General features: G+C 46.4%; 8 protein-coding genes and 1 non-coding gene across 9 annotated transcripts; 4 read left to right on the top strand and 5 right to left on the bottom strand.

Moving 5' to 3' along the window:
• Positions 1-53: 53 nt before the first annotated feature.
• Positions 54-125, top strand: CYBJADRAFT_t26. The gene has a single exon. It is a non-coding gene; the product is annotated as a tRNA-Gln (tRNA).
• Positions 126-290: 165 nt separating this feature from the next.
• On the bottom strand, positions 291-2,282 carry CYBJADRAFT_4631 (Pkinase-domain-containing protein). Its single transcript, XM_020217715.1, has 3 exons — positions 2,162-2,282; positions 1,938-2,105; positions 291-1,808 (listed from the first exon to the last, which is right to left on the bottom strand). The coding sequence occupies exons 2-3, from the start codon at positions 1,987-1,989 to the stop codon at positions 436-438; spliced, it is 1,425 nt and encodes a 474-aa protein (XP_020072951.1). The 5' UTR covers positions 1,990-2,105; positions 2,162-2,282; the 3' UTR covers positions 291-435.
• A 1,003-nt stretch (positions 2,283-3,285) lies between these two features.
• On the bottom strand, positions 3,286-5,450 carry GAD1 (glutamate decarboxylase GAD1; the record flags this gene model as incomplete). Its single annotated transcript, XM_020216766.1, has 3 exons — positions 3,286-3,752; positions 3,777-4,827; positions 5,397-5,450. The coding sequence occupies 3 exons, from the start codon at positions 5,448-5,450 to the stop codon at positions 3,286-3,288; spliced, it is 1,572 nt and encodes a 523-aa protein (XP_020072950.1).
• Positions 5,451-6,377: 927 nt separating this feature from the next.
• On the bottom strand, positions 6,378-6,933 carry EGD1 (Egd1p). The gene has a single exon (XM_020213967.1). It carries the CDS (start codon positions 6,868-6,870, stop codon positions 6,397-6,399), a length of 474 nt encoding a protein of 157 aa, XP_020072949.1. The 5' UTR covers positions 6,871-6,933; the 3' UTR covers positions 6,378-6,396.
• A 166-nt stretch (positions 6,934-7,099) lies between these two features.
• Positions 7,100-10,288, top strand: ISM1 (isoleucine--tRNA ligase ISM1). Its single transcript, XM_020217710.1, has one exon. It carries the CDS (start codon positions 7,266-7,268, stop codon positions 10,185-10,187), a length of 2,922 nt encoding a protein of 973 aa, XP_020072948.1. The 5' UTR covers positions 7,100-7,265; the 3' UTR covers positions 10,188-10,288.
• A 91-nt stretch (positions 10,289-10,379) lies between these two features.
• MRX11 (Mrx11p) lies at positions 10,380-11,204 on the top strand. The gene has a single exon (XM_020213966.1). It carries the CDS (start codon positions 10,389-10,391, stop codon positions 10,890-10,892), a length of 504 nt encoding a protein of 167 aa, XP_020072947.1. The 5' UTR covers positions 10,380-10,388; the 3' UTR covers positions 10,893-11,204.
• Positions 11,205-12,204: 1,000 nt separating this feature from the next.
• On the bottom strand, positions 12,205-13,146 carry TMA16 (Tma16p). Its single transcript, XM_020217712.1, has one exon. It carries the CDS (start codon positions 12,951-12,953, stop codon positions 12,417-12,419), a length of 537 nt encoding a protein of 178 aa, XP_020072946.1. The 5' UTR covers positions 12,954-13,146; the 3' UTR covers positions 12,205-12,416.
• A 101-nt stretch (positions 13,147-13,247) lies between these two features.
• CAF20 (Caf20p) lies at positions 13,248-13,754 on the top strand (the record flags this gene model as incomplete). The annotated part of the gene is made up of 1 exon (XM_020213491.1): positions 13,248-13,754. The coding sequence occupies one exon, from the start codon at positions 13,248-13,250 to the stop codon at positions 13,752-13,754; it is 507 nt and encodes a 168-aa protein (XP_020072945.1).
• A 42-nt stretch (positions 13,755-13,796) lies between these two features.
• Positions 13,797-16,776, bottom strand: EFR3 (Efr3p). Its single transcript, XM_020213965.1, has one exon. The coding sequence runs from the start codon at positions 16,542-16,544 to the stop codon at positions 14,196-14,198; it is 2,349 nt and encodes a 782-aa protein (XP_020072944.1). The 5' UTR covers positions 16,545-16,776; the 3' UTR covers positions 13,797-14,195.
• Positions 16,777-16,955: the final 179 nt, after the last annotated feature.

Below are 16,955 nucleotides of genomic sequence, written 5' to 3'. Positions count from 1 at the left end.
AACGCATGTTCCTACCAATCCATACCGAGAGATAAATCTGCTTTCAAGCAGTTGGTTGTATAGTGTAGTGGTCATCACTTTCGGTTCTGATCCGAACAACCCCGGTTCGAATCCGGGTACGACCTCCATTTTTTTGTTGGACCAATCACCGAATTATGCATAAACTTGCATACACATGCATCATAGTTTTAGCACATGAGATAACCGCATCTTAGAATCAAACTTCACAGACCTTTTCATATGTTACAACTTCGCAACTATCATCGATTACAGCCTCAAAGAATAGGCTACAAGATTACAAGCTTTATAGCATTGCATTCATAATGTTCAATATATAGTATAAATCTCACGTCATTTGTCCTCATTAAATTATAAAACTCAGCTTTAACATCAAAACATAAGGAAAGATCGCAAATAACGGCATTAATCAGTTTATCAGCTAAGCACAGCTTTATTTTTTCTTCTGTTCAGGATGGTGGAAGTGTTCAAGCTGAGTTCAAAGGCACCTTTAGTCTCTAGGTGACATTGTTGTCCGTTTCTAGGTTGAGTATCCAGCTTCACCTCTTTGATATACCTTCCACTGCCAGTCTCCACGTCACCAACAGTTGGCTGGGAATTTGCCATTGCCATGTTTTCCTCCTCCTCTTCTAATATCTCATCAGACTGTGGCTTAAGGTTTATCAAGTTTTCCTCTCCAATTCTGTGAACAGCGTTAGAGATATCAAATGCATCTTTGAGTGCTCTTGCAGCAGGGGAGTATACAGACTCGGTACGCTTGAAATTTGCATATGGTTGTCTTTGAGGTTTTTTCCATTCTGATTCGTTGAGCCATGGGTCATTGAGAAGTTGGTTTATATCATACCTATGCTTTGGGTTGACAGTTAAAAGGCGTTTGACACAATTCTTTGCACCAGGACTGATCTCATCCCACCAGGGTCTGAGGAACTGGTATTCACCATGGGCAACTTTCGCAGTTAATACATCAATCTTCTCATCATAAAAAGGTGGGAACCCACAGAGCATCGTATACAGGACACAGCCCAATGCCCACATATCAACAGATTTGGAATAGTGTTGATCACGAACAATCTCTGGGGCAGTGTAGCCAACTGTTCCACATGGCGTCTTTGTATTGTCGTACCAAATCTGCTTCGATAAACCAAAATCAGCCAATTTAACGATACCGATACCACCGCCACCAACACCATTGATGAATTCACCTTCATCAACTTTGGAGACGTCGTCGCTCTTTCTCAAGTGTCTATGCTTTGAAGGAACCATAGGGATCGGCTGGAAGAGCAGGTTCTCGGGTTTTATATCTCTGTGTACAATACCAACCTCTTCATGCAAGTATCTCACTGCTTCTGCAACTTGTCTCAATATATGGCGTGTCAAGTTTTCAGAGAGGTATGTGAAGTGAACGATTTCGTTGAAGATCTCGCCACCTTCAACCAATTCCTGGATGATGTAGTAAAACTCGTCAACCTCCTTGAACTCGACAAACTTCACAATGTGATCGTTATTCAACTGTCTCAGGATTGTCGCCTCTTTCAGCACGGATGCCCTCTGGTTGGAGTCCATCTGAAACTTCTTGATGATCTTAATCGCAACCATCTCCTGCGTGCTCAGCTGCAGAGCCCTGTGTACCGTGGAGAAGGCACCTTCTCCCAGCTTATCAATGATCTGGTAGTTGTCCAAGCCCGGATGTTCTGGGTTATGCAGTTTGCGTTCTTCTCGAACGAGTTCAGTCGCAAGCTCGTTATAGTCATAAGCAGTGTGATGGTTATGCTTATCACGCTTGTGCTGATCTTGAGCAGGCGCAGTGGTGTCAGCGCTGTGTACAGGCGGGTCCAATTGGGCCTCCAGATCACCGGCAAGGGCAGCATGCTCAGCGTGGTGAGTGTCATGTCCATGGTTATGTCCATGGGCCTGCTTACCTTGACGGATAAAGTTCTTGATGTTCTGCATTGGCTCGTTAGTTTCGCCCATTTTTCAAAAACACACACCACCTCCTCCAACGTAGGGGGGATTGAGGGATGGCTTAAAAAAACTTACGGTAAACATGATATTTCAACTCTTGAAGATAGGGGCGGAGGGGTGTTTTTCTTTTTTTAATATCAAATTAGCAACTCTTTCTTCCGTCCTTTTGCTCTTTACTTGCTTTTTTTTGCTTTTTTCAGTTCCAGGCAGATAGATAACAGCACATATAAAATAGAGCACCAAGTGAAAACAAATCCAACCGTGTACGATTGCTCTCCTTCGCCGTCTCACGACCTTGGGCACAGCTGTGTTGGTCGAAAAGGGGAACACAGAGTTTAACAAAAGAAACCCGAAGAAGGTGGGAGAATGACTAAATTTTTACGGCGTCTTCTTTTTTTAGGGGCAGCAGGTAGAATCTCTGTGTGTGTGTGTTGTTCTGCCTGTGCCTGCCCTGCCTGCCTGCCTGGCCTTCTTTGTTCCAGGCCCGCTGGTACTGGGAAAATAGAATAGGGCCATGAATGTACGCAGCGGGCGGTGTGTCAGTCGTTGTGGGCCCAGCAGCCGGGCAGAGCTCGTAAGCCCACGGAGAGAGGCCGCCACTTGCGGGCCAAAGAATACGAAGCCGGCGCCTGGGCCAGAACACTGAGCCAGAACGCTGAGCCAGAACGCTGAGCCAGAACGCTGAGCCAGAACGCTGAGCCAGAACACTGAGCCAGAACACTGAGCCAGAACACTGAGCCAGAACGCTGAGCCAGAACACTGAGCGCGCGCGTGCGGACCCGCCCAGCTTTGAAAATCAACCACAGAAGGGGAGAAAGTAGCGCGTTTCGCTCTTTTCTCCGTTGCGGGCCGTCTGTGTCTGCCCGTGTTCTGCCCGCCATTTCAAGCTACGCCTAAAGTGTGGTGGAACGTTAGCTGGGGGAATAGGCAGTCAGAGCATAGAACAAGTAGTTTAGCACGGGGGGGGGGCTGCTTACTTGGGCTCACTGCTTGAGGCTGTTCGTGTGTTTGCTCTTTTTTCCCTGTGTTTGCTCGTTTTCCCTGTGTTTGTGCGTGTGGAGCCAGCTTCCTTGTATGGGAAGTATGACATCATCAGTTAGCGATGTTGATCTCACCACACGGCTTATGGCGCAAGGTTATAGGCCCTATGATATGAGATTTGTATAAGACTCGATCTGGCTCAGAGTTGCCATCTCTACAGGCTTTGACGAGTCCGTGGGCGTTTACACTCCCTTCCCTGGCCGCAATGGCCTGCGTAGCCTACATCTTCACGCAGAGCAGTAGAAACCGTACATTAGGTATAAATCAACAAGTACCTTTGAAAGTCGAATGGTGTTTCTCCTTGTGTTCCTGATGCTTCTCCATCAGGTCGAAGTCCTCGCCTCCCGAGGCAATGGCATTCAGCAGCTTGTAGATGTAGTCCTTCTTGGACTCGAGGTCATCGGTCTGCACAGACTTGATGTACATCTCATCGCTCTTGATGAGACTCTCTGTGACCTTGATGATGTCGGCGATGAGTCTGTGTATCAAGTCACCGGTGAGCTCAGTACGACACACAACACGCAGGATCTCAGTGTCTTCCTCGTTTGGAGGGAGAGGGTAGTTTGGAATGATCCAACCGTTCTTACGCAGCAGAGTTGAGATGATGGACTGTGGGATGTTTGGGTAAGTCTCCTTGAACGAGTCTGTGAACTTGAACGCAACAACTGGTAGACCAGGGTTGAAGTAGGTCAGGTCGATGTCCTCTTGGTGCTTGATGTTGTCATCCACAGCTTCAGCGGAGAAGCTATAGACACCGTTCTTTCTGTGAATGTAGGACACAACTTCAAAGTACTCGGTCTTCTCGAGATAGTTCGAAAGCATACGGGCATTTCTCAAAGACGTCGAGTGGATCTTCTTGTAGCCGTCGAACCCCAAGTGGAGGAAGTTGTAGTACTGCTGAATCGACTGGTACCCTGGTCTGGAAAAGTTCAAGTTGTAACTCTCTTCTACACCACCGAGATATCTCAGCTTGAACACCAATTCATCTGGAAGCAGGTCACCATTTCTCCAGATGATCCACCCCAGACCAGCAGTTGCTAAACCAAACTTGTGGCCAGAGGTGTTAATACTGACAACTCTCTTGATTCTGAAGTCCCACTCCAATTCTGGGAATAGGAAAGGTGCAACGAAAGCACCTGATGCACCATCGACGTGGATCGGAACGTCAAACCCCTTACGCTCCTGAATATCGTCAAGCAGATCGTTAACAGCCTTGACGTCTTCAAATGCACCTGTGTATGTGGAGCCCAGGATGACAAAGATACCAATTGTGTTCTCATCAACCAAATCTTCAATCTTGCTCAAGTCCAAGATGTACTTGGACTCCTTAGACACTGGCACCAGCCTAGCTTCAACATCAAAGTATCTGGCAAACTTTTCAAGAGCAACCTGTGCATTGGCACCCATGATGATGTTTGGCTTATAGAAGTCTTTACCAGCTGCTTTACGCTTCTGCTGCCAAATCTTCTTCATTGCCAATCCACCAAGCATGATAGCTTCCGAGGAACCGGTTGTAGCAGTTCCGATTGGCTCCTGGCCTTTCCCGTGCCATAGCTTACCCAGGATACTGACGTTTCTCTGTGTCAAATCAATAAGCGTGGGATACTCGTCCGCATCTGCCAAGTTCTTCACCACGTTCTCCAACGTCAAGTTCTTCAACTGGTCGGTGATGTAGGTGTTGACGAACGATGCCAGGTTCAACGTCGGGTTACCGTCCAGCACCAAATCGTTGTGAATCAACTGGTACGCAGTCTCCGGCTTCAGCCCCTTCTGGGGGATACGGTACTTGTTCTGCGAGACAAAGTCCTCGTCCCTCAGCCCAACAGATGTGTGGTAATGGGAAGCGTTATAGATTGTGTCTTCCAGCTGTTCCGGGTCGATGATTGAAGTAAGCATTGTTCAAAATTAAACCACTGTAAAGTCAATGGATGAAGAAAAAAACACTGCTGCAACTTATTACACACTTGAAAACGGCCAAATCGATATCTTCCGTGCTGTTTATATACTTTCTCCCCCCTATTGCGTGTTTCCCCTTCCTCTACAACTTTATGCTAGTTGCGATGTTAACATGCTTCCACGGATGCATCATTGCGCAACTTACAGGGCAAAGTTCCTCTACAAAAGCAACCACATGGGGATCGCCTCATGTGCCTCTCTCTCCATATATGCAATTACGGGTGTACATATGGTACAGTTCTCTGTGGGATTAAATGGACTTGTATGTCCACACTCTGCGGGTCTCTCTTGTAGTTGGTGTCTTGGTGCTTTTCGTGCGTCGTATGTGCTACATCGGGACATAATGGGAGTTTTACGAGAGATCTTCCATAATATTCTTGGAAGTTTGGTTATGTGTGTGGCGTGGAGGGCACTTTTACATTGCTCGGTGTAGGTGGTGTAGGTGGTGTAGGTGGTGGTATTGTGTATCTCATGGAGTTTCAAGGTGTTCTCAAGCGTGTGCGTTGATGCGGTTAATATTGGCGATGGCTCTACGACTTGGTACAGAATACCTCGATATGGCGTATCCACCATCCAATTGGCGTATCCAGCATCCAATTGGCCACCAAAGTTGTGGAAGTTTACGAAGCAGGCGTTGGTTAACTTGTACACGGTGTTCCAGAGGGCGTGCAAGGCTGAAATCACGGGAAGTATCAACAGACCAACAGTTCCGAAGCCAGCGAGGGTCAATTGAGTGACGATCGTTTGCCGTGTACAGTCTCTAAGGCCATTGCGCCTGTCGTGAGAGTCAACTTTGATTCTTTGTATAGAGGGCTTGTACTTCTGTTCATGGAAGATGTAGCTTTATGCAAAGCCCATTGCTCACAGCTTAGAGACTCATTCGTGATCATTGGCTCTGAAGAAGTTATACTGTAAGCTTAGAAGCCATCTTAGTTGTGCTGTGTGAGTAACACTACCAGCCTCAACATATTAGAACCCACTACAGTGTCTATGGCACTTTCTGTCAATGCTGTACAGTGACACATGAGCATTGGATATTCAGACTAGCCATGTTGCTGATGAGCCTTACAACAGCCACAGTCTACACTGATTCGACGCTGCCCTCTCTCCACAACCAGAATAGCATCTGATGCTCTCCAATTGATAATACACCCGTCAAAAGAAGTCATAACAAGAGTCCCCTTACGGATACACTAACTGCACAATACATAGACACCATTGCTACAAGAAGTGGGCTCTACATGGTCAAAGACACACAAAGAAAGCACTTTACCCAGTAATACCGTTCGATTAGAGAAAAAAGAGGAATGCCTTCTTCAGGAATCACCCGTTGCTCTTTCCAAGTGATTCAATCCTCAAAGGAAACAGCTCCATGTTCTGCTTGTCTGTGTGCTCTGTCTTTTTCTTTTCCAAATGCATTTATTCAACCTCAGCTTCAAAGTTCTCACCTTCAACCAAGTCTGGGATATCCTCATCGTCGGCACCAGCAGCCTCAGCAGCAGCAGCAGCAGCGGCACCTGGGTTCTGTCTCATCTGTTGAGCCAACTTGGTCAAGAAGTCCAAGTTCTCAGCACCCAATTGTGGAATGATGTTTGGCAACAACTCTTGGATCTCCTTCTCTTGTGGAATACCGTAGAAACCGTAGGTGTTGTTGGCAGCAGATGCTTGGATACCAACTCTGTTGAAGTGCAAAACCTTACCATCCTCTCTGAAGAAGTTGGCCTCTTGGACACCGTCCAAGGTTTGAACGTTCAACTTTTGAAGAGTGGCTTGCAATTTGGAGTCATCAGCAGTTGGTTTAGCACCAGACTTCTTGGCCTTTCTTCTGATACCACCGATCTTGGTGTTACCTTGCTTTTGCAACTTGGCGAGCTTCTCTTGGTCAATTGGCATGCTTTTATAGATTCCGTTTATGGGAAGATGAAGGGAATTCTGTCTTGATGAACTGTTTGTTCTGCTTTTTTTTTCACTTTTTTTGCGGTGGTGGACGTCGTCGACGACGACGGCGACGCACAAATTTTTTTTCCAGTGTACTCGGCCAGGGCTCATAACCATTATTTATCTGGGTTTTTCTGTTTGTTGATTCCCATTTTTGGCCTTTGTGGTATAGTGGATAGTAGGCAGAGGTTTGTGCTACGGCAGATGGTTCGAATCCCGGAAATCCCCTTTTAAAACTAAGATATAAACTATCGGTAGAAAATTTCACCGAGAACACAACGATGAAACAGCTATCAACAGTCAGTTAGCGTTCTTTCAAGCGCTGGAAAGGGCACAAGGAAAGACCAAGCATGTCTTTGAAGAAGGCTGAGCAGATAGCTCATAAATACTCAAAGACTCTGCAACTCCCAAAGACGAGCTTCCCCAAGAGAAGCTCTCATGAAAAGGCACTGAACGATCTCATACCGAGGTCCTCACAGTTGTTATACAAGCACCAATTTGATACGAGAAAGACCGATGACGATATCTTTATCCTTCATGACGGTCCTCCGTACGCCAACGGTGATCTCCATCTGGGCCATGCGTTGAATAAAGTGCTGAAAGACATCATCTTGAGATTCAACATGTTGAAAGGGAAGAAGGTGTACTACCAGCCTGGTTGGGACTGTCATGGGTTGCCGATTGAGCTGAAAGCGTTGGAGAAGTACAAGAAGCTTCACAAGTCTGAGCCTTCTCAATTGGATATCAAACAAGTCAGGGCCATTGCGAGGGAACACGCAACGCTGACCATTGAATCTCAGATGAATAAATTCAAAGAGCTGGCGATATTGACCGATTTTGACAACGTTTACAAGACTTTGAACCATGAGTTTGAGATCTCGCAGCTGAAGACGTTCCAGAAGATGATGCACAAGGGCTTGATAAAGAGACAGAAGAAGCCTGTGTATTGGGGTTGCGAGACAAACACAGCGTTGGCAGAGTCTGAGCTGGAATACAACGATCAACATCGATCCACTGCAGCGTATGTTAAGTTTCCCCTCGTGGAGCCTTCAACAGAATTACAGCAAATCTTGGACTCGAACTCGCTAAACAACGTGAAACTGTTGATCTGGACTTCTACTCCTTGGACTATTCCTTCCAATAGAGCCATATCTGCTAATGAACAGTTTGAATACACTGTCATTGCTTCCGACGTTGATCAATTGATTGTATCTTCAGACCTTGCCGAGAACTTACTCTCAATCTCAGACCAATATACACAGCTGGATGTAACGATCCCAGGCTCCGCCATTGTGGGCTCCAAGTATACAAATCCACGTACAAAGGACTCGACATTCCCAGTAATCCATGGTGATCACGTTACTAACTCTGCTGGTACCGGTCTTGTCCATACTGCTCCAGGCCATGGTAACGACGATTACTTTGTCTGCTTGGAGCATGGAATCGAGGCATACTCTCCAGTGGACCAATACGGGAGATACACAGACGAACTGCCTTCTGGATATGAGTCGCTTACTGGGCTAAGAGTCCAAGGCGAGGGAAACAAGCAATCCCTTGAGCTCATGAAAGAAGCTGGAATGCTGTTCCACATTGACAACAGCTATATCCACTCTTATCCTTACGACTGGCGTTCCAAAAAGCCGGTCATTATCAGAGCCACTCCTCAGTGGTTTGCCAATGTTGGTGCCATCAAATCGAAGGTGCTGGATGCCCTGTCCAGTGTCAAGTTTGTTCCAGAGAAAGGGCGTAATAGATTGAGTGCCTTTGTCAGAAACAGAAACGAATGGTGTATATCTCGTCAGAGGGCATGGGGTGTTCCTATCCCTGCGTTGTATTCCAAATCTGATGAGAATGTTGTTCTCATGGATGACGAGTCTGTTAGCCATATCATTAACAAGATTGATGAACTGGGTGTTGATGCATGGTTTGAGGAGGAACCAAACGTTGAGAGATGGCTTCCTGACTCACACAGAGGTCAGGGCGACCAGTTTTACAAGGGCAAGGATACCATGGATGTTTGGTTCGACTCTGGTACTAGTTGGAACGAGATTGCAAAGTTCTGTAAAGAGAATGGGCTGCAAAGAGATGTGCTTGCTGATGTGTACCTTGAAGGCTCAGATCAACACCGTGGGTGGTTCCAGTCTTCCATTTTGACCAAAGTTGGAAGTTCTGATGATGCTAACCCAGCTTCCCCTTACAAGACCATTGTTACACACGGGTTTACGTTGGATGAAAAGGGTAACAAGATGTCGAAGTCCATTGGCAATGTCGTTTCCCCAGATCAGGTCATTCTAGGTGGTGGTAAGGGTAATAACAAAATCACGGGAATTGGAGTTGACGGGCTAAGACTATGGGTCGCACAGGCAGATTACACCAGTGATATGGCAATCGGGCCAATTGTCCTCAAGCATGCTGGTGATGCTCTCAAGAAGCTGAGATTGACATTCTCGTTCCTTCTGGGCAACCTGGAGAATGGGCTAACATCTCAGAGTGTTGTTCCATACGCTGAGCTATCCAAGATTGACCAATACGCACTGTCTAAGTTGTACCAGATGCAGGATGAGGTGTTGTCACTCTACGACGAGTACAACTTCAGCAGGGCTTTCAAGGTGTTTTCAAACCACCTGAATGTTGAAGCATCTGCGATCTACTTCGATGCCATTAAAGACAGACTGTATGCAGATTCGCTAGAATCTGTTGACCGTCTCAGTGCACAGACCGTCCTTGCTGAGTTTCTCAAGGTGTACGCTACAGTTCTATCTCCACTGCTGCCATTGATTACACAAGAGGTCTGGGATTACACACCTGAATGGATCAAGCAGGGAACACCACACCCACTGTCACTTGGAGTTGTTAAGTACGATCCACAGTGGAAAAACGAACACTTGGAGAGCCAATTCGGCAAGGTGTTTGAGATCAAGGACAAGATTCTACTGTTACAGGAGCACGGCCGGAAACAGGAAAAGACCATCAAGAACTCGCTTGAGAATGCCATCTACTTAACCACTGCCGAAGGCTCAAAGATCCACTCATTACTGCTCCAATTGGCCCCTGAGCTTGCAGACGTGTTCCGTGTGTCATCTGTCCATCTCAACGAGGAGCCTCCAGCCGGCACGGCCTACAGATACGACGGCGAAGCCGTCGTTGACGGTGACACCATCGCCATCTCCGTCGTCCCTTCAGTCCACGCCAAATGTCCTAGATGCTGGAACTACACCGCACCTTCCGAGGAGCAGCTGTGCACGAGATGTCAACACGTTATAGCTCAATGAGCACCGTCTACTGTATATACACACATATGCCACTCCTGGCTAGAACACCCGACAATAGAAATGTACATAGTTCTTTGGCATATTCACCGTGGTGTGTCGTTGTAGCGAGGGAAAAATTGCTAGGCCGGAGCCTTCCGGGCTCGCCTTCCACACCACCATTGAACAGGCAAGAACACACGGAGAATCACGTTAAAAGGAACAATGTTTAGGCTCATGAGACCCACTGGCTTGCTCAGAGGCACACCATCTTCATATGGCTTGCTGTCATCGTCGAGGATCCTGCAACAGCGCTCTATCCACTACACAGTCGCCAGACTGTGCCCTTCGAAGGACCCGTTCAAGGAGCTGGAGACGTCACCACAACGTCCAATTGAGGTCGAGCCGGTGAAGAAGGAGCACCAGAGCAGCAAGCACAGTGCCAGGGCCAATGCCATCGTGGCCAGGCTGCCCAAGAGGCTCCAGAAGTACGGAGAACGGTTGGTGAATGCCCCAGTGGCGCATCTCACTAGCTTTGTCATTCTCCATGAGTTCAGCGCAATTGTCCCCCTGTTTGGCCTGTGGTATGCCTTCCATCACTGGGGGTTCCTGCCGGCTGACATCCCATCGTGGATGCTGCTGAAGGGCTCAGAGGTTGTCGAGAAGATTGTGAGTTGCTGTGTGCCCGGCGTTGTGGCCTATCATCACGTACTAACAGAATACCCATAGCTCGGCGAAACAGTCGCTGACATGTCCATTCAGGAGCGCACACGCCTCGTGCTCGAAGGAGCCACGGCCTATGGCATCGTCAAGGCCACCTTCCCACTGAGAGTGATGTTCAGCATCTTCCTGACCCCGTGGTTTGCCAGAGTGTTTGTCGTTCCTGGCCTCAGCGGGCTCCAGAAGCTCTTTGCCCTGATTAGAGGCACGAAGTGAGTGTATATAGACCATAGTATTTATTCTGGCTTCTGTCTAGCCATACGAGGCATGGGCTAAAGCCATTTATATAGCTAACAGGACCGAGCAGGCCCAATTGGTGCTGTATTAGCGAGTAGAGCCCTTGGAGGCCATTGCCATACAAAAACCCGCACACACTCCTCGAACATCAACATCTCTTCACAACATCAACAGATGGAGAGAATACACCAGAACACACACACAGGGGCCTGTACACACGGAGATGTCGCTCGTACTACGAAGATCACTGCGTAGTGGCACACCACTGCTGGAGAAGAGGCTGGCTTCAGCGGGAAAGGACCACGTTGACCTGTTTGATGATGCTAGGAGGGTATTAAGAGAAGAAAGAGAAGCAGCAGGTAGAGACGGCGGTCCGCAGTTCAGAAACGTCTCGACACCGAAACCACACGCTGAGAGCAAGAGGAGGCCACCCACGAACGCCATATCCAAGCTTCATAGGGCCGGTAAGCAGGAGTTGAAGGATATTCTTCGAGTTGTGTCTCATGAGGCGCCCTCGTTCAGTGAGAACACTACAAAACTGAGCGAGGACGTTGAAGTCAGCGTCGAGAGGTTGAAGATGCTTCAGGAGCAGGTGGAGAGGAACCACCAAAGGGAGAAGGCGTTCCAGGTGAAGGATGATATCCACTTCCAACGGGAAGAGCTGGAGGACTTCCTCCGTGATGCACAGGACAAGAAGCTCAGAGATGAACAGCAGCACTTCCTGGAGGTCAAGAGGTTTGAGACGATCCAGAACATGAGCAGCTCCCGGACCTTGGAGAAGAGGAACTTCTTCTCTCCTGTGAATGAGCAATTGCTCGGATCCATAAGGAAAAGAAGCATTCCAAGATTTGTACAGACCGGAGGGAGCGATGACGACTTGTTCTTCCCAACGCTACCAACGAGGGCGATGCAATTGACCGATCCATCGATAACACACGAGTTCATGGTCATATTCGAAGGCAAACGGATAGTCACATCTGAAAACCCCCTGGGACCTCATTACAGAGCCCCTGACCTCATGACCATATTCCAGAAATTGGGTGACAATTCCAAGGTCTGGAAACAAGTCAACAAGCTCTCCAACGACAAGTGGAAGCTGATTGGCCTTCAGAATGTTAACCACTCGAAGAACGTGCTGGTGTTTGAAAGGTTCATTGACAAGAACGAGGAAGCACAGATCTTGAAGAGGAAACAGTTCAAGACACTGGCCTACATCTTAGCAGGGTCCACAGCGATGTTGTGTGGCCTCGGCCTCTACATTGGATAAGCGATCTGGACGTCTATTAACATAGTGGATTACTCCTTCATCTCCTTGTCTTCCTTTGGTAGCTCCTTAGTGTCCTTCGATAAGAAGATATACTTGAACTTGTTCAGCATACCACCTGTCCCATTCCACGCTCTGAGAAGCTCCACTGTGAGTTTATCGCTGAGATCTGGGATCTCATACCCGGTGGTGTACTCTGACCACTCGTGCTTCTTCTTATTCTCCAGCAGCAGCTGTCTATTCGTCGGAGGACGTCCCTTACGTCTCTCGCTCTGTAGCCTGTCAATCTCATCGTCATCTCTCGAGAGGAACGCCTCTACAAATAGCTTCATATCCTCCAATTGGAAGGTCTCCTGGTCCGGTCTGTTTTTCACAGCATCCTGTAGGAACACGAACCTCAACCTCTCGTGCTCCTTGCGCTCAACGTGCTCCAGCTTCTTACTCTGTATCTTCTGCTCTCGCAGCGTAGCCCTGTTGAGCTGTTTGAACTTACGGCCCTTTGGGTGCATCGCACCCTTGGACTTCTGTATCGTCTTCTGGACCTTGGTGAGAGAATGCTGGATAGGCATGCTGCTAAGTGTACGCTATAGATACCTCAACACTGTTGATGTTACAGAGATCAAGAGGCCATTGAAGGGAAAGAGAGAAGAGCTCATCGCTTCGTACAAATTTTCCCATGACGAAAAATAGCGAAAATACACCCAATTGGGTAATTACCGTAATAGGAAACATTTTTTTTTCAACGAAAATTGACGAAAAAAAAAGTTGCGTTGGCCAGCGAACGACTGAAGAAAGCGTCTTCTGCTTCTTGTTCCCTTTGTCTTTCTCTTTCAATCAAGTCGAAGTCTGTGAGGAAATAGGAAATGGTTCTCAAGAAGTACACCCAGGAGGAGCTCGTTGAGTTGCGTGATCACGCTGTTGTTCCAAGCCAGTTTGACTTTGAGGAGTTCACCAAGTCAATTGAAGAGCAACGCGCCATTCAAGAGGAGGAGCTTCAGCACCACCACCACGAAGGCAGTGGTAGAAGACGTTCATCCCACCACCTCACAAGACCAGCCTTCAAGCCAAGAAAGCCAAAGGCACTTCCACCACAGCCGGATGCCGATGGCTGGGTCACTCTGAACAAGAAGAACTCTGTTTCTGGTGAGGAAGCCACACAGTCAAGAGACAAGTTCAGAGAGCATGTCAAGGAGCAAGGAGCTTCTCAGCAGTATGCTAGACCAAACAATAAGAACATTGGCTCCTCGAAGCCTGCGGACGCTAGGGATATCACCGATAAGCCAAAGACAACCTTCAACGCGTTTGCAGCTCTTGGTTCGGATGATGACGAAGACGATGACGATGACGAAGAGGAGGAGGATGAAGAGTAAGCACATCTCAACAGCGCTATGGATATATGGTATATGGACGAGTGTGGGGTTTCGGGTGATTGGAAACAAACTTCTAGAAGGCTGTTTCATATAAACTTGATGGTGTCTCCTTTCATCTCAAGCCATGTTGAAATCTTTTCTCTCTCTCTCGTTTCTTTATACAATACAAAGGAAGATGTACAAGCCAAACATGTTTTCCCCTACACAATCAACGTTAATCACATTGTTCTCTCTTTCTTCTTGTTTTCTTTGTTCTTTACATACATCACAAAAGGACAGGTATTTGATTTCCACCAATAAAAACACTGCAAAAATAAAACGTAATAAAAGAACGAATCATCTTTTTTTATCTGGCTTTTGTATAGTACATGTAGTGTGCTGAATATCATTGTTTAACGTGAATGATGTCTGGGTGGAATAGCACACACGAGCTTCTTATTCTTACCTGCGAACACTTAATGTTCCTCTATCGTCTAGTCCGGCATCAAATGATAAGTCATTCAATATCGTTGATACATCATTAGTTTTCAGTGAAGTTCCACCATTGACGTTGCCATAAGAATTAACCCTCCCCAGAGCTCCACCACTAACAACGTGGCGTAATTGATCAACCCTTGGGACGTTAAGCTTACCCATCATTAGTGATCTAGCAGAAAGAGGTGCAGAACGAATCGATCCACAATCACCGTTATGAATCAATTGTTGTGGTTGTACCAACATCGCAAGTGAAACATTTGTGGATCCGTTTGGGGAAGCAAAGGAAAGGTCCTGTGTGGTATCGTTACCTTCATAATGGCCATTTTCACATGTTTCATCATGTTCTTCATCATGACCACAGTCACCATTGTGGGATCCATAACGATAATGACCCCTAAACATAATATCAATGTAGTTCTTGAGCTCTGAATGTTGAGAAAGAACAGATTTAAGATCATCTGCACTCAATTCAAAAATTGGTGTTAATTTACCTTCTTCAAATGGATACTTATTAGATATCCTCCAAAGTTGCTTGCCCTTACGGTAGTCAATACGGGACAATACGAGTTCCTCTAAATCGATGTACTTCAATTCTTGAGAACATTTCCACAAGAGCGTCAATGCTAAATTGTCTTTCATGATTTCTTCAACCTCTTCACTTTGTTCATTCTCCAGCAACCATTGCAATACAAATGGAACTGCGTTGACCAATGCATTTATTCCAAACCTTCTTGCAAAAAGTTCAAGCAGCTTGATAGAGGCAGCAAAGTTGATGGTATTGTCAAGGGTAGAATAGTGCTCAATGGCCTCGTAAAACTGATTCACAACACTTGTCTTGCCGTTGGTAATTAAATTATCGTAGTCTGGTTTTAAAACCCCGTTATCCGGTGAATACTCCGATCTTAAAACGATAATCAATATACCAGTATACTTCATTTGTATACGGAAATTATCTGCACTTGTAGCCTTGACATTGTTAAAAGATATCAACTCAAATGTATCAAAGAATAATTCAAGTGGAACAGTGGTTCGTTGCACAGCAGTGTTTTCATTGGCCACGGTCATTACACCTTTGATATCATCAAGCAATACTATGATCTCTTTGTTGCGTCCCTTCTTCACGTAATCCTTCAAGGTTACTGTCAACTCCGCAACCATATCAATAATTTGGTCTTGATAGTAGATGTGTGTTGCCAATGATGAAATCGGCTTATTATAAGCATCGATCAACTCCGTTGATGCCTCTGAGAGGGATGCTTTTAACTGAAGTTCCACAAGTTGGTGCACGTGGTCAATGACAGATAGACCCACCAAGTTCACAGAGGATGATAAGAGCCCAGCTGTCAAGTCTAGATATATTGTTTGTTTGGTTGAGCTGTTCTCCTTATGCAGCAGTCTCAATAAAATACTCAGAACAAGAAATCTCAACTGAACAGGGATCCAATTCGTAACCATCTCAATGATAGCAACTCTCCATTTTTGATCAACGTCACAACTAACTAAATATTCAGCCACGGCTCTGGTTGAGGATGTAATCTGATTTGCGGAAGTGGTATTAAAGAACGACTTCAACGCTCTAACTGCTAACTCATCAATCTTTACGTCAGATGCGATTTCCGGTTCTTCAGCTTTGCGTGTCGTGACAAATCTTGACAGTTCATGCTGTGACGACGCATGAGACTGGGTTCTTTTCAATATTTGATCCGAGTTGAAGTCCTGCTTGATCTCTTTCAACACCAAAGGAATAGAATGGTCAACCATCGAGCTCCCTTGGCCGGTAATTATGATCTTTGAAGACGCAAAACTTTCAATTGCCCTGAGCGAAATGGCCTGCCAATCAGCTTGATTGGAAGCCTGTTGTGTGGATCCAAGGTCAAAGAAGCTGCGAGTGACTGTACTAAAAGTGTCAATGAAGTCAAAGTCCCCTGTGAACAGCTCGGAATCAAGGGTTTTGCAGAGCGTTGAATAGACAGGCAAAGCGTGCTGACAGAGACCAAGATCCTTTGTTCCCAACACCGACAAGAGTATCGCATTGACATTCTCCGCGAACACGTTAACATCATCAGGACACTTCTTAATCAAGGCGTCGATAATCTCCAAGGTCACCTGGACGTTACCGGTTCTGCTTCTATACACATCACTGCTGTTCTTCTTCTCAAGGAACTTGCCAACCTTCTCAAGTTTGACACGGCGCGTCGATGCATAGTACAACAAATAGCTGAGCTCAGACGAGTTCGGCTTCTTATCTGCTCCTCTTCCAGATGGATAGCACTGGAGGATGAACCTCTGGTGTTTCGGTGTGAATATTTTCATTATGTCTGTTCTCCTCCCCTTTGCCTACGATGAATGGTAATCACCCCAATAAATGACTCTAAAGATACGCTTCTTCTCGGTTTCTGAGCAAGGACAGTTAAAGATCAACAACAGTGCCTTGTTCTGTGTATTGGAATCCGGCTACTTCTCTTCAATTCCGAATAAATGATGGGTTATTCTGCCCTCAGAGTGTCGGTTTTGTTGTCCTTTGTTACTGTGTTTTTTATTGTTTTGATTTTTGGCCGTATTTAAAATCAACAGCGGCTAACATACAAAAACATAAAAAACAGACGGTTTTGTGGTTTGTTGTCGGATTTGCGGTTTCCCGAGGGGTCTATACTGGTGTACGGGTGTTGGGGTGTACGGATGCTGTGGTAATATTTTTAGGCGTCTATTCACAAGCGGTTGTTG

Source organism: Cyberlindnera jadinii (assembly GCF_001661405.1).
Source record: "Cyberlindnera jadinii NRRL Y-1542 unplaced genomic scaffold CYBJAscaffold_1, whole genome shotgun sequence".
Lineage (NCBI taxonomy): Eukaryota > Fungi > Ascomycota > Saccharomycetes > Phaffomycetales > Wickerhamomycetaceae > Williopsis > Williopsis jadinii.
This window is presented reverse-complemented; position numbering and strand designations above follow the sequence as displayed.